Raw genomic sequence first — 27271 nt, 5'->3', positions numbered from 1 at the left:
TTTAGATGAGTGCATTCTTGTGCAGGTGACTACGTGAAGGAAGGAACACACACCAACTGGTGAGCACTGACACATTTATTCAGCAGCTATTACAGTCAATCTCAAAAACAAAAAAAATGTTTTTGAACTGTGTCAAGTGACAAAAAACAGCTGCTAAAAACACTGAGCAAGCTTAATGCAGCAATCTATTTTGAGAAACAGACATTTAATAAGGGTTAATCTCTTTAAGAGGCAAAATATAAATATATACACTCTAAATTAACACCAACAATTTAACGCACTACATTAGTTCAAGTGGGATAACCGTGGACAAATCCACATCATGTAAACTGTAGACTCAAGCCACCTCCGTTGTCCTCGTCTCATAATGCCATCTAATTTCGGTTTACATTCTGTGATCTGCCTCTTGCAGAGTTGAGATACAGAAGCGCAGCAGTGTTGATGGTTAGGAGCTGTGCACAGGAACATACTGGGGAAGCGTTCTGTCCATTACACATTGCTTAGAGCATTTACACCAGGAAGAACTTTACCTGTTAGCAATTTAAAAACCCAAGGAAAGTTAGGTTTACTTTAAAAAATAATAATAAAAATAAAAGTTTAACCTAGCATCTTGCAACATTTTAACAAATCAGTCACGATTGAGCTGCAAGAGGACACTAACCCCACATACCCGTTAATTTTTGTAGCTATTAGTGTTATACTTAGCTGCTTTATATGAGCAAACACACATTAAAGTGCCAATGAACATCTGATACACAACTGTATTCATATGAAAACAGAAAATCCCTTTACATGAAAGGTAAAAAGTCAAGATTCCTCTGCTCAATTAACATGGCTTGTACAATTCTATCCAAGTCCCTCTTACGATCTAATCCAAAGCCCATTGAATTCAATGGAAAGACTCCCATTGACTGCAATGGGCTTTGGATCTGGCCGTTGATGCTGTTCCATATTTTTGAATCATAGGTGACCTGCAGACCTGGAAATGGAAAGGGATTTTGTGGGGAGTTAACATTACAAGCCTTTATTTAAAACAAAACGAAACAAAAACCCCACAACTTGTGTTAAATACCATATTACTGAAGTACAGGATTTTTTTCAAAAAATCTAATTTTTCCCACTGTTTATGCCATTTTACTCCTGCACCTCATTTGGTTTTGAGGATGAAAATAGACTATTTGGTTTCACTTTCGTTGAGTCAGTCTTATTCTTATGCTGTAGTACAATGCTGCAATAGTTGATTTTTAAAGAGCTCACTAGTGTTCACAACGCTTAAGTATTTCAAATCAGTTAGGGGTTCATTACATTTAGAGACTGTACATACAAAACCTACATTTGGGCCAAAACTAAACAACTTTGTCCTTTCAAGTAAGTCAGCTGCACAGTGCCCCTTCCAGCAATTTGCATTTTTTCCCTTCACCATTACTCCCTAGGCAACAGAAACAAAAGCCCTGTCTAGCATACAACCGCTGAACGGCACTACTATCTATTGTGGCTTCTCTTTTATACAGTATGTGACAGCACTAGAGAATTTACACATATTGGGAAACAGCTAATCATCAGAGGAAATGAAAACCCATTCACAGTACAATACAACCCCCATAAAAGAGTCCTATAAATTCTCACTATTTTAAACTTTCAAATCTACTAGTGTACAATTCTAAGTGACCACTAGAGGGCACCATAAAATGAGTGGATAGTTTAAAAGAATGTTCTAAAGCTACTGTAAATTTTGGCTAGAAGTACAGACTATTCAGCCTTTTTACATCAGTTGCTTCATGAAACCCTTTAAAGAACTATTACAAGGATTAACTAACTATTCCTGGTGTTAGCATCTGAGACAAAGCCTCTTAGTATGTTTACATTTTTCCTTTTTAAAAAGAATGGGGATGGGGGGAGCAAAGGCATGGCCAGGAGTTTAAAAAAAACAAAGGTGAGCTCTTAAAATAGTGTGTTTTAGTTTCTACCAATTCATTTCTGCCCCTTCTGGAATGAGAAACTGTTTTTAGAATAGTACTGGAAGAAAAGAGGAAAGGAAAGGGAGTAGAGTAAGGAATGAAAGTAGCATTTAAAATAAAAAAGTCACTAGGTATCTCAAAGGTAGTGACAAAGCACATCCTATGGCCAGTGAAATACAAGGGACACATTACATTACTATGCCACCCCAAAGTAAGCCCCAGGCTAGCTGAGAACCGGCAGAGCTACTCCCCCCCCTCAGTTTCTGAACTAGATTAACAGAAGGAAAGAAGTTACCCTCTAGAAGTTCCAAGCTGGCACCACCTCCGGTGCTGACATGGCTGACTAGATCCTCGGTGTTCCATTTAGCACAGGCAGTAGCAGTGTCTCCACCACCTGTTAAACAAAGCAAATTAATTATAGATCGAAGGAAATTTAAATTCATCCAACTAAGAGAAAGCTGGCATGGAAGAATCTGCTCTTCCTCTCAAGGCTGTGTGTCAGCTGAGTCTACCGCAGCAGTGTGCTCCAGCACCCTTCAAGGCCACACTTGCTGCCAGAGCAGAACTGAACAGTCCCTTAAGGAAGAGCATGAGATTTTACAATCACTTTGTAACTCGATGCCAGCAAGCAGCAACTTATAATATATCGACCCAAAATCTTACCAATAATGGTGATGCAACCCTTGCCAGTAACTTCCACAACTTTATCCATCAGTGCTTTGGTTGCTTTGGCAAACTTTTCCCACTCAAATACACCAACTGGACCATTCCACACAATTTGCTTGGCCCTGCCCACAGCTTCCACAAACTTCTTAGTACTTTCAGGACCGCAATCCAAGCCCTAACAGGTAAGAGAACATGGATGCAATTACTGTACAGCTTCATCAGAAATCACCCACATATAGGTAGCTTCCTTAAATAATTTAAAAAAAAAAAAAAAACACACCACACACACACACACCCTCACTAAATCAGAGATTCCTGCACCACCTCTCAGTCACATCAGCCTGACAGGTGCTAGCCACATCTGATCGGTGTCAGTCTGAAAGACACAGTCACCTCCTTGGGACAAGGACTAGTGAACTTATTTATAACACAGTAAGCTCATTGCTAGTGCAGGAACAGCAACAGATTGGATAAGAGGTGAGAGCTTTCCCCCCCTCCCCAGGCAGTGAATATTGAGGAACTAGGAGGAAATTGCTAGCTGTTACTGCTATATGGTGAAGCCTGCTGTGGTATTTCTCTTATTATGAACAGTCATTTGAAAAGAAAGTTAAAGCACTCAGAGCCTTGGAGAACAGTCTTTGCCATTCACTATAAGTCTAAATACGGAAATTGCACATCCCCTATTTTATGCAGAACCTCTCTGATCTGAAATCAGAAGGTTTTAAAAGGAATTTTATTTTTTTCATCTTAGTATCGGACAAGTTACTCAAGATTTATACTTAAAAATGCAAGACAAGACACACATTTTCACAACTTATTTAGTCAATATACACTACACGGCTGAGTACATGCACAAGCTTCCTGCACAGAATCTTAGAAAAGATGCTCATCCTCTCCCCAATGTACTTTCCCTAGTTTATTTAGTGAGACTGGAAATAAGGTGTAAATTTTTAACAGGGAGGTTACTTAACCATTAAAAAAATGCTCCAGTTCAAAAAGGAATTATTTTGGGGAAGATTTATGGCTTGTGCTATACAGGAGATTAGACTAGATGGGGCGGGCAAACTTTTTGGCCTGAGGGCCGCATCAGGTTTCTGAAATTGTATGGAGGGCCAGTTAGGGAAGGCTGTGCCTCCCTAAACAGCCAGGCATGGCCCGCCCCATCCAACCCCTGCCGTTCCCTGATGGCCACCCAGGGGACCCCTGCCCCATCCACACCCCCTGCTCTCAGTCCCCTGACCACCCCCAGACCCCTCGCCCCAAACTGCCCCCTGCCGCCCCATCCAACCCCCCTCTCCTTCCTGACTCTTCCCTCCCCCACCCAGGATCCCTGCCCCATCCAACCACCCCTTCTCCTTGACTGCCCCCAGACACCCTGCCCCTAACTTCCCCCGTCCACCCCATCCAACCCCCTGCTCCTTCCTGACTGCCCTCCCCGGGACCCCTGCTCCCATTCAACCTCACCCTCTGACCACCCCGACCCCCATCCACACCCCTGCCCCCCCCCCCCCCCCCCGAACTCCCCTGCCCCCTTACCACGCTGTCTGGAGCACCGGTGGCTGGCAGCATGGCTGCACCAGGACATCCAGCTACGCTGCGCAGCACAGAGCACCGGGTCAGGCCGGGCTCTGCCTTGTGCTGGCGGAGCAGTGAGCTGAGGCTGTGGGGGAGGGGGGACTGCGGGGGAGAATCCGGGGGCGAGCCTCCCGGGCCAAGAACTCAGGGGCTGGACAGGATGGTCCTGCAGGCCGGATGTGACCTGCAGGCCTTAGTTTCCCCACCTCTGGACTAGATCGTTGCAATGGTCCCTTCTGGCCTTGGAATCTATGAATCTATTACACCTACCATCCAGCCAGCAGGGATCCCTGAGGCCACAGTGGCTTCCCCACTTTGCGCATTCTCATCAAATTTATCTGCAGTAATAAAGTCAACGGGCAGAGTGATCCTCACACCATTCTTCTCAGCCTTGGCCATCAGGTCCTTGATGATCTTTGATCCCTCTTCATCAAACAGAGAATTGCCAATCTAGAGGAGGAAGAGTGTGGTGGGATATTTGAAAAGAATTTCTTTCAGCTTTCAATCACTATGGAGGGGTTGCTATGGGTCTACTAATCTGAAGCAGCAGGGAAAGCTTGTTTTGAGGCTCCAAGGGGCTATCTACACCGTGATACCAAGTATCAGAGTCCAGGCTTACTGATTTGGGCTTAGGGATAAAAACAGCAGTGTAGACACCTCGTGGGGTGTCAGAGCCCAGACTACAGACCGACTGCAATTGTATAGCACAGTAGCCCGAGTCTCACAAGCCCAAGTCAATTGACCTAGCCATAGCAATGCCATGGGTCTTTTATTGCAGTGGAGATATACCTAATATGTGCTTTAGGAGAGAAATTCACCCCTGGGCTGAGGGTCAGCATGAGTCCTTTGCCCCACAGAATTCCTTTTCTGACGGCTGACACTGGAGGCCTTTGTTGCTGGCTCTCTGTACAGGGCTGAGCGTCGCCCAAGCCCACAAGTACTTACTTTCAAATTATTATTCATTCCTTGACAGCATCCAGACCTCAGCGATAGGCCCCCATAATGCTGGCAAATTGAGACCACTCAGTATTACATTTGTTCTCGAGTTAGATTATGAACTTTCAGTTCTGAACTCCAGGAGAAGGGAGAGAGAATGATCTAGTGCAAGCACCTGGCCTCCCTCCTCCTCCCCCTAAAACAGGCAGAACTGCTGGTTTCATACCTCCATATTGTTGAGTACTTTGAGAAAAGTGAAAGCCATTCCACCACCAATGATCATCTCATTGACTTGATCCAACATGTTATTGATGAGCTGAATCTTATCCTGAACTTTAGCTCTGGTGGGAGGAGAGAGGAAGAGAAAGCAAGTAATATAGTTAGACATAACACTATTTGAGCAGGATTTTTTTGATTTAAGCAGTGCATTTTTCCTGGATCTTTGTACCTTGCAGGAGGTAACAACATGCAAGACAGAGCCATTTTAGCCACCCAAGAATTGCAAAACTCAGCCCGATATGCTCCAGGCTTTACATCTCAAGGCCATCCTGCAACAGCTGGTATAACAAAATCAGGGAGTAATACTACAACAGCACTGGCAGCAACTCCTAGGAGATAAATATTCAGCACTTAATATTTTCATATCACTGTATAAACATTACCTATTCAAGCCTCACCACACCCATGTAGCGGCTACAATTCCCATTTTACAAACTGGGGAGAAAAAGTGACACTTGCCAGGCTTCCCAGAAAGATAGCAGCAGAACCGGGATTAGAACATCAGAGTTCTTGACTGCAGCTAATGCATAATCCACTGTGATCTCACACTGGCCCCTGATGCTCAGTTTATGTAATTAGCCCAGCACTACCACTCCATTAAGTTAGAATTACAGCAGAAAAAGCCACCTTCAAGCTACTTGAACTGCTTCAAGATCAAAGCCAGTACAGAATCCCTCTCCCCCAAAAAGAAAAGGAGTCTATTTTAGGCATAAGTTTCAGATCACAATGCTATGACAGTGTCCATAATACTAAAATTTCAGAGATGGCACCACGTGAACCCATGCTCTCCCCTCTCTTTAATACCAAGTTGTCACGGAGTGTGGGGGAGTCCAGGCCCTGCACCCCTCTTCCTGGGATCCACTGAGACTCTCAGCCAGCCAGTAAAACAGAAGGTTTATTGGACAACAGGAACAGTCCCAAACAGAGCTTGTGGGTACAACCAGGACCCCTCAATCACGTCCTTCTGGGGGAGCAGGGAGCTTAGACCCCAGCCCTGGGGTTCCCTGTGTTCCTCCACCCAGCCCCAAACTGAAACTAAACCCACCCAGCAGGTTCCCTGCTGCAGCCTCTGTTCACATTCCTGGGCGGAGGTGTCACCTCCCCCTCCCCCTCCTGGCTCAGGTGACAGGCTCTCAGGTCTCCCCTCCCCAGGGCACATTCCCAGGTCAACACTCCCCCCTCCCTGCTGAGTCACATCGTCACATCTCTCCCCCCTTCGAGACTGAACTGAGCGGGGTCACGCTGACCAGTGACCTGGGGAAGTTCGGGGCCCCCTCTCCGGGACAGCGCATCCGCTATCAGGTTGGCACTTCCCTTCACGTGGACCACGTCCATGTCGTAATCCTGCAGGAGCAGGCTCCATCTCAGGAGCTTGGCGTTGGCTCCTTTCATCTGGTGCAGCCAGGTCAGGGGAGAGTGGTCGGTGTAGACAGTGAAGTGTCGCCCGAAGAGATAGGGCTCTAGTTTCTTGAGGGCCCACACCATGGCCAGGCACTCCTTCTCGATGGCCGCGTAGTGTTGCTCCCGGGGTAGCAACTTCTTGCTCAGGTACACGATGGGGTGTCTCTCCCCCTTTTCATCCTCCTGCATTAAGACCGCCCCCAGTCCCGTGTCTGAGGCGTCGGTGAACACCACAAAGGGCTTGTCAAAGTCTGGGTTTGCCAGAACTGGGCCACTGACCAGAGCCTCCTTCAGCGCCCGGAAAGCCTCCTGGCACTGCTCGGTCCAGACCACCTTGTCTGGCTTTCCCTTCTTGCATAGCTCAGTGATGGGGGTGGCTATGGCGCTAAAGTGGGGCACAAATCTTCGGTAGTATCCTGCCATCCCAATAAAGGCTTGGACCTGCTTTTTGGTGTGGGGAGCGGGCCAGTCTCTGATCACCTCCACCTTGGCTGGTTCCGGCTTTAGGCGGCCGCTCCCCACCCGATGGCCCAGGTAAGATACTTCCGCCATCCCCACCTTGCACTTCTCCGCTTTTACAGTCAGCCCAGCCCCCTGGAGTCGGTCCAGCACTTGTCTAACCTGGGACACGTGGTCCTCCCAGGTCTGGCTAAAGACACAGATGTCATCAATATACGCCACGGCAAAACTCTCCATCCCCCTCAGGAGCTGGTCCACTAGGCGCTGGAAGGTGGCCGGCGCTCCCTTGAGGCCGAAAGGCAGGGTCAGGAACTCATAGAGCCCCAGAGGGGTGATAAAGGCCGATTTCAGTCGGGCATCTGCATCCAGCGGCACTTGCCAGTAGCCCTTTGTAAGGTCCATGGTGGTGAGGTACCGAGCTCCTCCCAGCTTGTCTAGGAGCTCGTCCGGCCTGGGCATGGGGTAGGCATCAGATACAGTGATGGCATTGAGCTTCCGATAGTCCACACAGAACCGGACCGACCCGTCCTTTTTGGGGACCAGCACCACCGGCGAGGCCCAAGGGCTGGCAGATGGCTGGATCACCCCCAAAGCCAGCATGTCCCGGACCTCTCTTTCCAGGTCCTGAGCAGTTTTCCCTGTGACTCGGAAGGGGGAGCATCTTATCGGCGGGTGCGACCCTGTCTGCACCCGGTGGACAGTCAGATTAGTGCGTCCAGGCTGGTTGGAAAACAGCTGTCGGTACGGATGCAGCACCTCCCTGACCTCAGCTTGCTGGGCAGGGGTTAGCTGACCCGAGAGGGGAATTGTTTCCAGGGGGAAACCAGCTCTGGTCCCAGGGAATAGATCTACTAAAGGGTCATCTCCCTGCTCTTCCCACTGTCCACACACGGCCAACACCACATTCCCCCTGGCATAATATGGCTTCATCATATTCACATGGTACACCCGGCGGTGGTGCGCCCGGTTTGACAGCTCCACCACATAGTTTACCTCATTGAGCTGCTTGACGACCTTGAAAGGGCCCTCCCAGGCGGCCTGTAGTTTGTTCTTTCTCACTGGGATGAGAACCATCACCTGATCCCCGGTGGCGTAGGCACGGGCCCGTGCCGTGCGGTCATACCAGACCTTCTGCTTCCTCTGGGCTCTGGCCAGATTCTCCCTGGCCAGGCCCATGAGTTCAGCCAGTCTCTCTCGGAAGATCAGGACATACTCCACCACTGACTCTCCATCGGGAGTGGCCTTCCCCTCCCACTCGTCTCTCATCAGGTCCAGGGGGCCCCTCACCCTCCTGCCATATAACAGTTCGAAAGGCGAAAATCCGGTAGACTCCTGGGGCACCTCCCTGTATGCGAACAGCAGGTGAGGTAAGTACTTGTCCCAGTCCTGCGGGTGCTGGTTCATAAAGGTTTTCAGCATCATCTTTAGCGTCCCGTTAAACCTCTCCACCAGCCCATTGGACTGGGGGTGATACGCTGAGGCCCAGTCGTGCCGGACCCCACATTTCTCCCACAAGCACCGGAGCAGGGCCGACATGAAGTTGGAGCCTTGGTCTGTCAAGACTTCCTTGGGGAACCCCACTCGGCTGAAAATGGTCAGGAGCGCATCGGCCACGGTGTCGGCTTCAATGGAAGCTAAGGGCACTGCCTCGGGGTAGCGGGTGGCAAAATCTACCACCACCAGAATGTATTTCTTCCCCGACCGGGTCGTCTTGCTGAGAGGCCCCACGATGTCCATGGCCACCTTCTGGAAAGGCTCCTCTATGATGGGCAAAGGTCTCAAAGCCGCTTTCCCCTTGTCCCGGGCCTTCCCCACCCTCTGACAGGGGTCACAGGATCGGCAATACTGCCGGACCGTGGTAAAGACCCCGGGCCAGTAAAAGTTCTGTAGCAACCTCTGCCGGGTGCGCCGGATTCCCTGGTGCCCTGCGAGGGGGATGTCATGGGCCAGGTGCAGGAGCCTGCGGCGATACTTCTGGGGGACCACCAGCTGCCTCCTGATCCCACAGGACTCTACTTCCCTTGTGGGAGCCCATTCTCGGTACAGGAACCCCTTCTCCCACAGGAACCTCTCCTGGCAGCCTCTCCTCATGGTCCGTACCACCCTGAGGTCGGCCAGGTCCCTGAGCTTCCGCAAGGAGGGGTCTTTCCTCAACTCGGCCTGGAACTCAGCAGCTGGGGCAGGGACGGGGCCCGGTTCCCTCTCGCTGGCCAGGTCTGAGGCCTCCGCCTCTCTAAGCCGTGCCCCTCGGCCCTCCCTCCCCACCAGGGTAGGGTCCTGCGCCTCCGGTGTGATACCCTCCCCGAGGTCAGGGCGCAGTGCCCCTCGCCGGCTCTGGCTACGCGTCACAACCAGGGCGGCCTGGGGCTTGCTTGGCCAGTCCTCTAGGTCTCCCCCCATCAAAACTTCAGTGGGCAAATGGTGGTGTACCCCCACATCCTTGGGGCCCTCCTTGGCCCCCCATTTCAGGTGTACCCTTGCCACGGGCACCTTAAATGGGGTCCCGCCCACCCCTGTCAGGGTCAGATAGGTGTTGGGCACCACCCGATCTGGGGCCACCACCTCGGGCCGGGCCAGCGTCACCTCCGCGCCCGTATCCCAGTATCCATTGACCTTCCTCCCATCCACCTCCAGGGGAACAAGGCACTCTCTCCGGAGGGACAGCCCCGCGCCCACCCTGTAAACTGAGCACCCTGAGTCCAGAGCCTCCAGCCCTCTGGTGGAGCTGGCCTGGGGTACTCTTCCCTCCGGGGCAGGTGGTAAACTGGTAGGCCCCCTTTCCTGGGTCGTCTGCCCCTCGTCCAGCTGGGTCCCTACCCAGTTAACCCTGGGTAGGTTGGGTCTGCTCAGTCTGTCCCTGAGCCCGGGGCACTGGGACCGTACGTGGCCTCTCTGGCCACAGTGATAGCAGCTCAGGTCACGTTGGTCCCCTCGAGCAGGTCGGAGGGGCCCGACGCCAGGCGTTCCCCTTGGGAGGGGGTTCTCCCTATTTCCCCGCTGGGAGGCTCCCTGGTGACTCTCTCTCTGCATCGGGGGGGGCCTGTTCTTTTGGGGCTCCTCCCGGCTACCCCCTGACCGACTGTTCACAAACTCGTCGGCCAGCTGCCCTGCGTGCTGGGGGTTCTCGAGCTTTTTGTCCACCAACCACAGCCTCAGGTCGGAAGGGCACTGTTCATACAGCTGCTCCAGTACGATTAGGTCCAGCAGGTCCTCTTTAGCTCGGGCCCCAGCTGTCCACTTGCGGGCATACCCCTGCATCCGGTTGGCCAGTTGTAGGTAGGTGACCTCAGGCGTTTTACGCTGACTCCGGAACCTTCTCCGGTACATCTCGGGGGTCAGCCCAAACTCACGGAGCAGGGCCTGTTTGAACAGTTCATAGTCCCCTGCCTCCGCCCCTGTCATTCGGCTGTACACCTCCACGGCTTTGGGGTCCAGTAAGGGGGTGAGAAACTGGAGCCTGTCTGCAGGGTCAACCCTGTGCAGCTCACAGGCATTCTCAAAGGCCGTCAGGAAGCTATCCATGTCCTCCCCCTCCTTCCGCTGGGCCAGGAAGCACTTATCAAAGCTCCTTGCAGTCTTGGGTCCCCCCGCACTCACCGCAGCCGGGGCCCCACTGCTCCTCAGTCACTTACTGCAGGAAGCGCCGTTCACGGGGTGCAGTACATCCCACCGCTGCCACCAGTTGTCACGGAGTGTGGGGGAGTCCAGGCCCTGCACCCCTCTTCCTGGGATCCACTGAGACTCTCAGCCAGCCAGTAAAACAGAAGGTTTATTGGACAACAGGAACAGTCCCAAACAGAGCTTGTGGGTACAACCAGGACCCCTCAATCACGTCCTTCTGGGGGAGCAGGGAGCTTAGACCCCAGCCCTGGGGTTCCCTGTGTTCCTCCACCCAGCCCCAAACTGAAACTAAACCCACCCAGCAGGTTCCCTGCTGCAGCCTCTGTTCACATTCCTGGGCGGAGGTGTCACCTCCCCCTCCCCCTCCTGGCTCAGGTGACAGGCTCTCAGGTCTCCCCTCCCCAGGGCACATTCCCAGGTCAACACTCCCCCCTCCCTGCTGAGTCACATCGTCACACAAGTGTTGCAGATTTTCTTCTCTAACAGAGGGCTTGTCTACATTAGGGATTTACCCCACTATTGCCAACCCCAGTTCAACTCCACAGACATTACATCACCAGGAGCCACAGCACAGACAGTGCACTGGTGCCAACACCATTTTAAGCAGCTGGCCTCCTAATGTTGCTAACACTGTTGCAGCTGAACTGGTGGGCAAGTTTTGTAGGGTACACAGGGCCAAAGAGCAAACCAGCAACCAGGTCATATAGAAGTCCCATGCCCTGTGCAGCCAGCAGCAGTCCCAAGCTGGAAGAAGATGCATGTGACAAGAACATTAAAAATGACAGGGTCTAAATTAGCTGTTACCACTCAAGCAAGAGACCTTGGAGTCATCGTGCATAGGTCTCTGAAAACATTTGCTCAGTGTGCAGCAGCAGTCAAAAATGCTAACAGAATGTTAGGAACCATTAGGAAAGGGACAGATAAGAAGACAGTAAATAGCATGTCACCACATAAATCCATGGTACGCCCATATCTTGAATGCTACGTGCAGTTTTGGTCATCCCATTTCCAAAGAGATATATTAGAAACAGAAAAAGTACAGAGAAGGGCAACAAAAATGATTAAGGGTATGGAACAGCTTCCATATGAGGAGAGATTAAAAAGACTGGGACTTTCTGGCTTGGAAAAAAGACGATTAAGGGGGAATATGATAGAGATCTATAAAATCATGAATGGTGTGGAGAAAGTGAATATGGAAGTGTTATTTACCCCTTCACAACACAAGAACTAGGGGGCACCCAATGAAATTAATAGGCAGCAGGTTTAAAGCAAGCAAAAGGAAATACTTCTTCACACAACATAGTCAACCTGTGGAACTGGTTGCCAGGGGAGACTGTGAAAGCCAAAACTATAACTGGGTTCAAAAAAGAATTAGATAAGTTCATGGAGGAGAGGACCATCAACAGCTATTAGTAAGGCTACGTTTTAGTCAGGGGTATTTTTAGTAAAAGTCACGGACAGGTCCCAGGCAGTAAACAAAAATTCATGGCCCATGGCCTGTCCATGACTTTTACTAAAAATAATAGTGAACAGAACTGGGGGGGGAGGAAGGGGGCGGCGGCCTGGGGGGGGGGGCAGCCTGGCTGCTTGGGGAGGAGACACGGTGGCCCGAGACTGCCCCAGCAGCAGCCAGGGCATCTGGCACAGGGGCTGCATGAGCTACCCCTGAGCCAGGCGCACCAGCCACTGCAGAAGTCAGGGAAAGTCACAGAATCCGTGACCTCTATGACAAACTCGCTGCCTTAGCTATTAGCCAAGACAGTCAGGAATGCAACCCCATGCAGTGGGTGTCCCTAAACCTCTGACTGCTAGTTGCTGGGACTGGATGACAGGAGATGGATCACTTGATGACTTCCCTGTTCTGTTGGTTTCCTTGAAAGCACCTGGCATCAGCCAGTCAGAACACAGGACACTGGGCTAGACGGACCATTAGTGTGACCCAGTACAGCCATTCTTATGGTCTTATTTGTAGTGTGATCTCTTGATTTCATCAATATCCTTGATGTTCTGATAATCTGTCCCTTCAAGATGCAACTTGAGCAGGAGCTTCCACTACCAAGAACTAAAGCACTGCTCCCTTTAATTCTGAAAGAACCATTCAGGCCAAATGCTGCCATTGGTGTTGTGTATGCAGCTCCTATCGCTCTCCTAGACTGGCATGTGCATATAACAGAAGGCAAGATGTGACTAAGATTCTGAAGGGTGTCAATAAAGGCAGCATTGCTGAGAGCGTTGCTAAGCCCAGGTCATGTTATGAAGAACAAACAATGGAAGTTTGAGCTTTTTATATTCTATAAATAAAACAGTATTTCTTAAGAAACAGGTTAAATTTTTGGGCAGAACGAGAAGCAGGAGTAAGTGGAATCTCAGAAGAGAATACGAGTGTTCATGTTATTTAATAATCATGTCGTACTGGACCACAAGAGGCTACGCAGAGTCCAAGTCTCATATCACTTAGCCAGGTGTCTACACTGTGTTTTTATTCATTCCTCAGGGTCAAAGCGACCCTGGCAGAACCAACATGCCAGCCTGAAAAGCGCGCACACATACCACAAGAATAAGCAGCACATGGGGAGATTACTCCTAGTTACTCAACAGCTGTCCCCCCGGGGAAAGTCTTTGTACATTAATTGCCTGTAAAGAGCTGAAGTGAATCTAACTACAGTAGGTCACAGTTGCATAATGACAGGTAGTGTCAACTTACAGAAAGAGACGTTGAGTTTGCATTAGGTCTGTACTCTGAACCCCAGTAGAAAGGTCACTAACTGACAACCTTCTGTATCAAGGCCATTGTTTACATCTAAAAGCTCTTCTGGTTCATTTGCACAGCATAATGCTGCTGGCTAAGACTGTGTCTACACTGCCATTTTCAGCGCTAAAACTTTAGTCGTTCAGGGGTTTGAAAAAACATCCCCGAGTGACAGAAGTTTTCGCACTAAAAGCGCCAGGATAGATAGCGCTTTACCCCTTGTTCACGGTGGTGGTTTGTTTTTTTAAATCGCCGGGAGAGCTCTCCCCTGGCAATAAAGTGTGTCTATGCTGCCCACGTCACAGGCGGCCACGGCCGCACTGTAACGTGGGCAGCGTAGACATACCCTTACTCTGATTAGGGCAGCTAAAAAACTAGCACAGTATTCAAACAGAGCCTGCCAGCAACACTGGAATGGACAGAGCCAGTCAGCTCCTCTGTAAGGTGTGAATTACATGGGACTCAAGATTTGCACACCATTTTTTGCTTAGGAAGAAAACAATTCTTGTTCACAACACAAACTGGTAGAACTGTTCATTCACTCTACACTCAAGTGGGTGTGTGTTAAAATGAAATAGTGCATGTAAGATACACTTTTGGCTCTTACCCCCCAAGGATTGCCAAGAAGGGCCTCTCCGGACTCTCCAGAGCCTTTGCAAAGTAATCCAGTTCTTTCTTCATCAGGAAACCAGCAGCTTTCTGAGGCAGATTAACGCCTACCATGGAGCTGTGGAATCAAAAGGGGGAAAAAGAGTTCTGTAATCTGTAGAAGAGCCATCCAACAGCAAAATCCTAACATTCCTACTGCCAGGGGACCTTTAATGTCCACAGCAGCATATGTTAACCCTTTGTTTTCATACAGATCTCTTGTTGCTGAATAATGACCACACATGAGTCTAATCTTACTGTGTTTAGTGTTCTGTAGATAGCTCAGAGAATTTTTGCATGGACCGTTTGACATGCAAGGGCCAACACCTGAAATTCTGGGGTGGGAATAACAAAAATAAAAGCAGATTCATCTTCACATAGCCCTGGATTATGAAATAAAGCCCAGCAAGCAGGCCCTCCCTGGAGTTTGCGCATGTATATATGCACACCCCACACATGTGGATGTCTGCTGAACTAAGTTTCAATCTTTAGGGCAAAGGATTACAGAGTTGTTTGCCTGATAGTCTAGAGAAGTCCTAGCCAAGTGATCTTAACTCTATGCCCCATCTTTCACTGCTTGTCTTCAAGGGAAACGTGTACAACACTTTCAAAAGGCTAGCCTGGGAACTTAAAACAAGTCTGCTAGACACCAAAACACCATGTACTAACAGAGACACTGGTTTTTGGCTCATTACAAAAATTTGTCACACACACACAGCCTGCTACCCTTTAATTGCCCACTTCAAACTCTTTATGCATAACAGTCTAACCCCCACTTGCCCACTCCGTTTCAAGTGACCATTTCCAATATGCATTATCTCTTCTGCTTAACAATCTGTCTGAACTTTTATCTGGCCAGACCCTCTGCTTTCTTCTCCAGACCTGAAGAAGAGCTTTCAAAAGCTTGTACCTTCCACCAACAGAAGTTGGTGCAATAAAAGTCCTCACCCATTTTGTCTCTCAAGTGATTTAAGTTTCAATAGCCTAAAAGTCAGTTCAAAGTTCATATGCTTGCCAATTATTATAAGAGGTAAACTCTAAATAGCTACAAAATGAACAGGACTCGACTATACGGTAGCTAGGTTAAATTCAGCCATTTGCTCAGAAAGGGTTCATGGGTATGGGTAAAAGCTGCATGGACTATGTCATTCAAGACTAAACTTAGTTAGCTGACAATGGAACTGGGGATTTCTCAGCATACATCCAGAAATAATGTCACAAGGCTATTGAAAGTAAAGCTGTATGTACATTTCCCATGTGGTGGGAAGCTCAGCAGGTCTTCGGTACCTGGAAAGATACTGGAGCAAATTATTATACAATGAATTTGTAAGCACCTAGAGGATAATAGGGTTACAAGGAATAGCCAGCATGAATTTGTCAAGAACAGATCATGCCAAAACAACCTGGCCTAGTGGATAGGGAGGAAGGAGTAGATGTGATCAATCTTGATTTCAGTAAGGCTTCTGACACAGTCCCATATGACATTCTCATAAGCAAAACAAAAAAATGCAGTTCAGATGAAATTACTATAAGGTGGGTGCACAACTGCGTCACAGACCATGCTCAATGGTTCACTGTCAACGGGGAGAACATATTGAGTGGGGTTCTACAAGTGTCAATCCTGGGTCAGGAAAAGTCCGTATTTAAACTTAGATAACAGAGAGGAGACTACGCTTATAAGATATGTGGATGACACTGAGCTGGGAGAGGTTGCAAGCACGCTGGAGGATAGGGCTAGAATTCCAAACAAACTTGACAAACTAGAGAACTGGTCTGAAATCAACAAGATGAAATTCAATAAAGACAAGCACAAAGTACTTCACTTCGGAGGGAAAAAAATTAAATGCACAAATTACAAAATGGGGAATAACTGGTTATGCAGTAATACTACTGAACAAGATTGGGGGTTATACTGTATCACAAATTGAATAGGAATCAGTGTGATGCAGATATAAAAAAAGGCTAATATCATTCTGGAGTGCACTAACAGGAGTGTCATGTGTAAGACACAGGAGGTAATTGTTTCGCTCTACTCAGTACTGGTGAGGCCTCAGCTGGAGTACTGTGTCCAATTCTGGGTGCCACACTTTAAGAAAGATGTCAAAGTGGGCAGAGTCCATAGGACTGCAACAAAAATGAGAAAAGGTTTAGCAAATCTGACCTGTGGGGAAAGGTTAAAAACTGGGCATGTTTAGTCCTGAGAACAGAAGACTGAGGGGCAACCTGATAACAGTCTTCAGGTATGTTAAGGGCTGTTATAAAGAGAACTGCTCTCCATGTCCACTGAAAATAGGGCAAGTAATACTGGGCTGAATCTGCAGCAAGGGAGATTTAGGTTAGATATTAGGAAAAACTTTCTAGCTATTAGAGTAGTTAAGCACTGGAATAAGCTTCCAAAGGAGGTTAGTCTCTAAGGTGCCACAAGTACTCCTTTTCTTTTTGCGAATACAGACTAACACGGCTGTTACTCTGAAACCTCTCCTTACAATGTATATGATAATCAAGTTGGGCCATTTCCAGCACAAATCCAGGGTTTAACAAGAACTGAGGAGGGGGCGGGGTAGGAAAAAACAAGGGGAAATACACATTGTAAGGAGAGTGATCACTTTAGATAAGCTGTTACCAGTAGGAGAGTGGGATGGGAGGAGGTATTTTTTCATGCTTTGTGTGTATAAAAAGATCTTCTACACTTTCCACAGTATGCAGCCGATGAAGTGAGCTGTAGCTCACGAAAGCTTATGCTCAAATAAATTGGTTAGTCTCTAAGGTGCCACAAGTACTCCTTTTCTTAAAGGAGGTTGTGGAATCCCCATCTTTGGAGGTTTTAAATAACAGGTTAGACAAACACTTGTCAAGGAGGGTCAAGATTTACTGGGTCCTGCCTCAGCACAGAAGGCTGGACTTGACTTCTCAAGATCCCTTTCAGCCTTACATTTCTATGATTCTATATTTGGATCCCCCCCAAATCACAGCCCCAGCAGGCTTCATTTTCCTGAAGATTTATATCCATTTTTGAACGACTAGGGGTACTCAACATGCAAATTTCAAACTTTATCAGAGTTGAGTTGCAGTTGCTAATCTGAAAATTCCCTTTGCAGTGCTGTTCAGGACACCTTGCTAGTATAGAAGACCAGGACTAAGCAAACTCGCATATCCAGAGTGAATCCAAAGGACAGATATTCTGTACCACTGCCTGCAGAAGGTGGTTAACATACCTGTGAGCTCGGTGGGCAGTTCCAAAAGCATCATTGATATAAACATCTCCCAGTTTAGAAAGAGAAGCTCTGAAAGCATCCACCTTTGCAGGCTCAGCCTTGATCTGAGGAGATAAAGACAAGTTTGTGTTACTTAGTTACAATATGAACCAGCAGTTCTGCAACAAATAATTGCAAAGCAGACTCAGTTGTTCATTTTGGGTCTACAAATCGAACTACTGAAAGTAGGGAACATCTGAGAAGCTTGTTAGTACCCATGACCTAGAAGACAGCTTTTTGATACTGGTCAGGACTTATCTCATAGCCTCTTTTCCAGCCCAACCACTGGCAACAAGAGATTTTAACTGAGTTTAATATTCATGACAGAGACAAACCATTTTGCTCTTGTGGGCTGAGAAGAAGGGACGCCAAAAAAGAATTTCAGATTTTAGACAAATGCTATCAGTAGCTCCCAAGTTGACCAATTTAAGTGCTATTCAGAGCCAATAATTGCTAGAAGCAGAACAGGAGATGGATCTAGATGTAGACTTCGCTGCAGAGTGATGTGCTTAACAAGCTTCAGAGATTTCCCATCATGTTCAGTGTGCACCAGAAATCACCAATAGCCCCACAGGGCCACAGATTAGTAATATCACTGTTACTGCAGCATCGATTTTCATTCTGTTGGGATAAGAACCAAGCCTGCCACATCCTCCTTTACTGTCACACTCCATTGTCTGTGCCCCTGTTGATATGCTACAGCATGTAGTCAGCCAGTTAGAGACCGAAGTTGGAATAAGTGCAGACAATTATTTCTTTCGGAAGGAAACGAGTCTGGCCCTCTCAGTATAAGACATATTGTCTTCCAAGAGTTAGGTTGTGGCAAGAAATACCAGCCGTTCACGGCTTCTTAGTGCCCATAATGGGAGCACCCTCTTTTCAGAGGCTCACTTGCACGCCAGGCTATTTTTTCTAAGCTAGAGTCTTGTGTGTCAGGCTATAAAGGGCACCATACTGTACATCAGCATTCCACTCCATGCACTGTATCTGAAGGGAGCCAAAGCCTGCCTGGCTAATGGGGTCACCAATGCTAAGAAAAGAAACCATCTGAGAGCAAGTGCTCTTCCTGACCTTCAAGAAAATGTCAGAGGTACAAGGCAGCACGGACCCTGTATGGTTGCTGATGGGAAAGCAGTCTTATTCAAGGTATTTCAGAGTGCTAGTACAATACAGTAGTTAAACAACCCATTAGTACCCCTAGAAATAAGACTGAAATGGACACATGGTTCTCACAGTTACAAAGAGGCAATAAATTCTCTCCTTCCATACTATATTTTCTCCTGTTCACATCCCAAAATAAAAACCCTTCAGCTGCAGCCAGTAGCTTCCCCATAACCCTTCGCTCTGCTCCTCCCTTTATAACAGTGCCCGCTACTGCGCCTTCATCCTGAGCTCCTGGCATCAACATGATCTTTCAATTTTTTACCTGTCAATATGGTCACTCAATATCATTATCGTATTAGTGCCTTTCAAACAGGCATTTGGAGAGTAAATGCTGCCAGCTATATCAGAGTCTTTCTAAACACATTCTATAAAATATCCCACACAGCCCCTTGTCACTCCTGCTTGCCCTACAATAGTGAATAAGGGAAAGACACAACTGAGTTAAAAATGAGATGTCTCACCTTGTTCCCTGAAGCATCTTTCCCTTTCCCCTCTTCTTCTACATGGAATCGGAGGTTTTCCAAGAGGATGATGGAGCCAGTTGGAGGATCAGCACAGGCCTTCTCCACCTCTGGACCCACACAGTCCTTCAGAAACAAGACCTTCCTGGAAGCACGAGTCAAGACACACAGATGCATCTAACTGACATCAACAACATCTTTTCTTATAAGATCCATTTATAGCGAGAGCCTGCATAAACTCAACAGCTATAAAACTTTACCTGCCAATCAATGCTTCAAGTTCTCCAACCACTGGTGCCAAGGAGAATTTGTCAGGCATAGGGACTCCATCAGGTCGGCCCAGATGACTCATCAGAACCACAGATTTGGTGCCATGATCCAAGCAGTGCTTGATGCTAGGGACAGCTGCCTTGATTCTGTAACCACAAAGAAAATGACAGAAGAGAAGTTCGTAAGGGGTTCAATTTGAGCTCCCAGAGAACTGAACTTGTTGGCCATTAAGCATGGGAAGCAGACTCCTTGAAGCATATCTGCTGGGAGCGACCTCTAACAGAAATAAGGGCAAGCTGAAGAGAGAAACAGCAGAAATAGGTTCTCATCTGAACAAATTGCAAGAAGACATTATTACATGACGGGGAAAGTCCACCACATGTTTCCCTCAGACATTTGTAAAATCCATCCTTATTCTTAAAACACTGCACGGCATTACCAACAATACTACACCATATGGGATATCCAGCCCCTCCATAGGTCTGCAACAGGCACTGGTTATAATGATTGGTATGGTTGATCTTAACATCCAGGAGCCCATAAGGTAGAACTTTGCATGTGGAGATTATCCAGTAGCATGCAATCACAGCAACGGCACTATGGGGAGCTTCAGGAGTCCCAGAGTGCACTGGTATAACTCTAGTTGCAAGATGAACCGAGTATGGACATGTCTAACAGCTTCAGAAACAGTAAGTACAATCTGCACTACTAGATTTCTACCCATTTTTCAGTAGCTGAACTGCTGCTATCTTCTACTGTAGACAGGGCACAGGAGTTTTATGTACATCATCTAACCCTGATAGTTGTTCATGGTTAGAACGCCAGTAGACACTGCACCTTACAGAAACTAGCACCCCCCACCCCACTGTTGCCCTAGAAGCTGAACCAATAGAGTCACAGAGTTTAAGGCCAAAAGGGACCACCAGATCATTTAGCCTGACCTCTGGTATGTCACTAACCACCAGCATCACCCTGGAACTGCACACTAAATCCAACAAGTGAAATGTGATCAAAGTATTACATCCCATAGGAAACTATGATGTGCCCCAGACAGAAAATAGGAGGGACCGAGGTACACCAGTGCCCAAGGCCACCACAGTGGCAGAGAAATGATTAAGCAAGATATGCCCAGATAATCCTGGCAAGTGACCTGAACCCACACACGACTGGGGGTTTTGCCTTTCTCAAGGTCCCTGTCAATCTGACCTAGGGAAAATTCCTTCTGTCCCCACACATACTGATCAGTTAGACCCCGAGCATGTGAGCAAGAACCAATGACCAAGCACTTGAGAAAGAGGATACCTGGTCCCATCTCCAGCCATGGCTATCCTGATGCTTCAGAGGAAGGGATTCCCCCTCCTGCACAAATACACTGGGGGGTGGACCCCTTCCTAATCCCTGCAGATGGCCGGTAGTAATGGTGGGAAAATTTATCAAAAATATACTAGTGTAAACAGGGCTAGTATCTGTCTGTAGGTGCTGGAACAGTTACAAAGACAAGCAAAACAACTAGCCATTTGATCTTAATGTCCCGAACAACTGTTTCCTTGATTAGAACTAAGATCCCACCTGCACCAACTGGGGTCAACCAAAATGACATACAGCATGTTTTGTACATCAGTTGTCCCCTTCTATATCTGCAAAACAATCATTTTCAAAACATTGATGTGGTTGAGTGAGAGGAGAGGTGCCTTTGGCACCCCATGTCAACTCTAGCAGATTCTCACATGAGAATACAGCCAGGGAAAACACAGTTTCTTGACAGTTATAACATTGCAACCATGTTTAGCGTGGAAGCAAAGGCTTTGGTCTCTGCTAGGGAAATTTTTTTACAAATGTCCCACTATTGCTAACACCAGCAGTGGCTAATCTGATCTCTAGTATAGATGGGTTGTTGACAGCCACAGGCATTTTTATTAATGTTTCGGAGTTAGGCTTTCTCCAGGACAATTTAGATGACATAGTGGTAGCAGCTGGTGGCCTAACCACACTAACACATCATTGCTAATGCCATTGGAGCTGAACTGTATAGTATAATGTGTCCTTAGTATGGACAGGGCCATCAAGGCTTCTACTTGGATTTTAAGAAGAGTCTTACCTTTGGTTGTTTGTTATTTTGTTGTTCTTCATTGGAACATTGAAATCAACCCTAAAAGAAAAAAAAATGTTTTAAGCTCAATTGCAAATAACTGATTTCCTTTAAAAAGAGGTGGGGAACTTGCTAATTAGGAAAGCAATTCAAGAGCTCACTGAAGTGCAAGGTTTTCAGTTCTACCCTAATGTAGAGCAAGTCTCAACATGAAACTGGTATGTGACTGAAAACATCAGAATAGTGAGGTCACAGTAGCCAGGGTGTAGAAGGCAGGAAGGGAACAAAAAAAAGTTACATTAAATCTCTTCTTATGGATTCAATGGATGCTGCCACTTGTGAGTAAACATTAGTATCCATGAAAATTACATTGTTATAAGAGAAAGAAAAAAAGAGCATGGAAGCTTAAGGTAAACTATAGCATGTCATCACCGTGTTTAGTTATAAAAAATCATGAACGTGGTTAAAAGAATCATGCAATGTGACTACACGTAAAGGCATGACCGCATCTGAGCCAGGAAAAAGAGGACTGCAAAATTATGCAATATTATTGTAATAATAATAATATATTTAACTTTGCATTGAATATCTTGAGCATTAGAGCCAAACCTGCAAGCCTTCCATAAAGCTAACTCCCATGGGTCTGATGGTTTGATATCAACAAGAGTACTATATGCACTATCAGGCCCCATGTTATGAAACCCCAACAACACAGTTTATTCTCAATGGGGAGGAAAAAGCTTTATGAAACATCAGCTAGTTTCTTGCTCTTTGGAAGTTACTATGCAGACTCTTCCACTGAAGTGGAGGCAGGCACAAGTAAAGAGGGAGATGTTTAAAGATGAATGGCAAGCTAGGTGCCTAGTTTCCACTGACTTTCAACGGAAGTTAGGCGCCTTTGAAAATTGCTCTCAAAACTCCATTTCTCCAGCAGGATGCCAAGATTCATTTTCTACTTCTCTCAGAATCTTCCAGACCCAACAGTTAGTCATAAAGCATCTTCTAACAAAAAAAAAAAAAAACCAATTTATTATCTCTGCCTATGTCTGCAGTCAGCCTGAAATAGAAGCTTTGAATAGTGTGTCCTTCCCCACTCATCTCAGTGTGTTAACTCTGAAGCCTATTGTTTACATTTATGTGGTAAACACTGCTTACAATTTTATTACTGATCAAGTCACACAACAATCATCCCTCCTCCTTACTAGGACCTGCACAATGTACTGAGAGTAGCATCGCATTTTGGTAACACAACTGGGCAGGGCTTGGAAGAGTACCATTACTTCCTCCTCCCTGCCCAATTTAGACTTTTGCTCTGGCGCCCACTGAAAAGGTAAGTTGATGCTCAGCTAGTGAGCTGATATGAAAGATTAATTGGCTCTGCAGACTGCAGTTCTCCAGCTAAGTCAGCAGCAATGATAAAACATCCTTAGGAAACCACATTCCCAGAACAATTACGATCAGGGGCCTTAATACTGCAGGGTAAAGAGAGGGAAGAAAATAAAACAATCCTGGTTACTCCATCAGGGCCTCTATAATACCTCTGTGGGTGCGTGGTGGAAAGCAGAAGGATTCCATGAAGTATTCCAGATATTGCCTGCAACTCTGATCTCTTCCATTTATTCTGTATGCACTCAGGTCTTTCAATCACAGGATTTTCAAAGCAGAGGCCTGTGATTTTTTGTTGGTCCCATTGGTGTACTGTGCTGTGCACTTAATTTATTATTTATAAGCTCCTTAATTATCCCTATTCTTTCTGTGGTTAGTTACTTGAGCTTTCTTGCATTCTCTTCAGCAGATCTCATGTGGATTTGGAGGGTAATTTCCCAACAGCACATTGGCCAGATGGTGAGAGAAAAGGGAGGAGTTTCTGCCATTTCTGTCTAGCATACTAGTACCCATAAGCTAAGGCATGACAGGAAGTTGTGTTGCATAATAACTGAAGGCAGAACTTATTCACAGGATGCCAGAATGACAGAGAATGTTTGAACTTAATGAGAGCAGCCCTCTCTTTGCTTTTACTTCCAGCAATTCTGACAGGAAAACGTTGCTGAAGCATGATGACTAATGAGCAAAGCCTTTTAATTTTGGGGAAAATGGTAACTTTTACTCTGTAAAAGCAGTATCCCAGCATCTGGATGAGTAAATGAGATATTACCCTGGAGTTTGTGTGTCATAATATGAAATGGTCCCAAAATCCAGCAGGCTGCATGCATTTTTCTCTGCAGTGTGCTTAGTAAAAAATGCATGAGGCCAGATCTTTAAAAGCTCCAAGCAAAATAGGAGTAGCTGAGCAGAAAGAATTGAACTGGCAGCCCATGGTACAACAGACCAATAAAACAAACAAAAAAAAACCCCCACCACCATAACACTGTCACTGTTTTACAATCATGAAGCAAATGAACAATTTGCTTAGCAAAGTCTCCAGTCCACCATTGCCTCCCTCTGCAGCCTTACAGCTAATAGACAAAGAAACCAGATTGCTCCTTAAACCGAATAAATGTAAGACTTATGGAAGTCACTAAACCACCAGTTTTGCTTAGGGCTCCTACCCTTTTGCATTAGCACTGAAAGACGGGTGGGGTATATATACACGTACACCAAAAATTATCAGAGTGAACAGGAGTTAAAAAAAAAAATTGTTAAATTCAGTATCAATTAGAAGACAAGCTAATTCTTTTCAGAGAAATGTGCTACAGACAAAAAACACAGATCAACCCTGACATCTTGTCTGCAATTTTGTATTTCCGTTTAGCAGCCTTGTTATGGTACAGACATATTTAAAAAATTAGCAGCAATATTGTGTTAGAAGGATGGTAATCAAGCAAAAACTAAAGTGAGTTTAGGATTATTTGGGTGACTTGAAATATTTCACCTCAGATGATGAATGCATATCACTCAGCAGACTTTGGACGGTTGATTGATTGTATCGACCCCACAATTCAAAGGGGAGAGAAGTAGGAAAGACATTTAAAGCCTTTGGTACAGTGGACATAGAAAGGAAAGACCAAGTACCACACTAAATTGGTAAACATGCAAGCCTTTGATCAAATGAGTCAATTTCTTCATAAGGTACCAAATGAATCACTTTTAAAACAACACCTTATTTCTTAAATCACAGAAGTTAATAATGGAGACCCTCTGATTTTACTAGATTCTATCAGCCAGTTCATCTTCTGCCAATGCAGGGTTGTACCCTAAAACACGTCACAGGAAAAACTGGTCAAATAGTAAGTGGTTAAAAAAAAAAAAAGACTGAAATTCTTGTTCTTCTGTATTTGGGAAATGAACCAGGATGCATTTTGGGTTCTCTTTGCTTGAGTTTCTTCTGTCCATCTGGCAATACCAGCCTCCAGACAGCCAAAATCTTGCTGAATTATTTGAAAACAGAAGTACACAAGGTATTTCACAGAGGGGAAAAAAAAATCATTTTTACAGACTAGGAGCAGGCACAAAGGAAGTTAGTGGTATGGCCATTACATTCCACCTGCCACTCATGCACTAAATTAAGTGGTATGCACTTGTTATGTTGAGATGACCTTGGGAAAAGCCTTTGCCCTAGAAAGAACAAAATCTAAAGCTTACGTGCATGCAGGTACGTGCATGCAGATGTGCCTTAAAGCACTAGTGTACCAAAAGAGTTCACAGTGCCTAGTGTACCAATTCCCAGGTCAGGCTTAAAATTGATTTCTATAAAGGCCAACTGAATTTCCTGTTTAAGAGTCTGATATCAGGAAGTGCAATGCACCAACAATTCAATGAGACTCTCTAGTTGTGCTAACAGGAATCATCGTTATTCAGTTAACAGCAATGAATTCATTTTCAGTTGTTTATTGGAACAACTGGTCTAGTTTAAAGGGGGGGGTGCAATTTAAGCAAATATCCGTACATTTATAGCCTGAAATTTCAGTCCCCTGGGTAAGCAGTGCAAGATCTATACATGTTCCTATGTCAGAATGGATATTCAGAGCCATCAGAGGGCTATCCCATAAACTTTTGCCAGGTGAACTCACATCCCTGCCTGTCAATCATAAACTTCCTAAAAGGAAACATATCTATTTCATTCCATCTTATTCAGATTAGAATTCACAGTATTCCATCACCAGGCTGATAAAGGGCATTTAAAGAAAATCCACAGAAAAGTTTGTTGGACTAATAAAAAAAAAAAAAAAGCATGTAAATGATTGCCTGCTGGTTAAACGGAATACATTTTTAACACAGGTTTCAGAGTAGCAGCCGTGTTAGTCTGTATCCACAAAAAGAACAGAAGTACATGTGCCACCTTAAAGACTAACAAATTTATTAGAGCATAAGCTTTTGTGGGCTACAGCCCACTTCATCGGATGCACAGAATGGAACATATAGTAAGAAGATTATACACACACACACACACACACAGAGAAAAAGTAGAAGTTGCCATTCAAACTGTAAGAGACTAATTAAGATGAGCTATTATCAGGAGAAAAAAAACTTTTGTAGTGATAATGAAGATGGCCCACTTAGACAGTTGACAAAGACAGACCAGTGCAATTTATGTCAAACCCCCAGGAACAGCCTGAGTGAAAATTAGAACTAATTTTATTTTTCCAAAATGTCCTTATACAGTTTGAAATGCCTCCTGAATACAATTCTAACAGGAAAAAAAAAAAAAAGATACCCTATCCACCTTTCCTAAAGCCGATCCCATTGGTGTGTGTCACAATCACAGGCACACATCGCACCACATGCCCTAGAGAGGAGTCTGCTCACTGACGCATCACTCACACAAGCTGCTGCAGTTTCATGAAGCTGGGCCCAAGTAAAATATGAACCAACACGTGGTTGCTAGATTTGGAAGGGGGAGGGGGGGATTTTTTTTTTTTTAATGCCCTGTCTTTTTTAGGAACGTGTACTGAGACCATTAGAATAAATCCCTGAAATTTACTGGGTCGCTGATTGGAACCATAACCTCATTCTCAATCACACACAGACCTTTTACAGATTTTTGGCACACTCATGAGGGTAACATTTTAAAAAAAAAAAAAAAAAAAAAAAAAAGGAGCGTGAAGAACGACTGGCTGTTGCCAAAGCGTGTGCTACTTGATGCCTTACGTAAAGCTCCAGCTGCTGGAGTCCTAAGAACCTTACTTTAATTTAAAAAGAGAGAGAGAGAGAGAGAGAGAAAAAATTTCTGGCCCTCGTGGCTGTGGAGAAAACCTGGAAAAACGTGCCCCGAACCCATGTAAAAAGCTGAAACACCGGAACCCAAAAGAAAAAAGAATCTGGACTCTGTATTTCAGAAGCTCATCATTTTTGATCCAATCTCATGGGGGGGGAGTGACGCCTGATTTCTGAATGCCCGGCTGGGCTTGGCGAGTGACATTACCAAGGCAGCCCTCTGGAGAAGGCCGGCCGCAGTCACCCTGCCCGGGAGCAGGCGGCCCGGAGGAGACCCTGTCTCACACCTGGGCCGGCCTGGCCGGACAGGAGCTGGATGGGGGCGAGTCTCCCTCATCCAAGCGGGCCCCACTCACTCCCTGCCGCCGGAGCCGGCTGCCTCCACCACGGAGCCCTGCCCAGCCCGGCTCCTCACCTCATGATCACCCGCTTGCCCTTCACATCCACCTTGTCCAAGGTGAGCTTGGTGGAGAGAGACATCGTGCCCGCCGCTGGCTCCGTCCTGCCCAACGCGCCCCAGATCCGCCGCCCGCTGCTCTCCCTGCCGCAGCCCGTCACGCTCTGCCCGGCGCCTGGGTCACCCTGGG

General features: G+C 46.5%; 1 protein-coding gene across 1 annotated transcript; it reads right to left on the bottom strand.

Moving 5' to 3' along the window:
- Window positions 1–57: 57 nt before the first annotated feature.
- PGK1 (phosphoglycerate kinase 1) lies at window positions 58–27271 on the bottom strand. Its single transcript, XM_073361153.1, has 11 exons — window positions 27100–27271; window positions 21540–21590; window positions 19432–19587; window positions 19172–19316; window positions 17508–17611; window positions 14252–14371; window positions 5362–5476; window positions 4470–4649; window positions 2622–2799; window positions 2254–2352; window positions 58–530 (listed from the first exon to the last, which is right to left on the bottom strand). The coding sequence occupies exons 1-11, from the start codon at window positions 27162–27164 to the stop codon at window positions 490–492; spliced, it is 1254 nt and encodes a 417-aa protein (XP_073217254.1). The 5' UTR covers window positions 27165–27271; the 3' UTR covers window positions 58–489.

This window comes from Lepidochelys kempii, chromosome 9, assembly GCF_965140265.1.
Source record: "Lepidochelys kempii isolate rLepKem1 chromosome 9, rLepKem1.hap2, whole genome shotgun sequence".
NCBI lineage: Eukaryota > Metazoa > Chordata > Testudines > Cheloniidae > Lepidochelys > Lepidochelys kempii.
The sequence above is the reverse complement of the archived record's forward strand: the minus strand, read 5'-3'. Positions and strand labels throughout refer to the sequence as shown.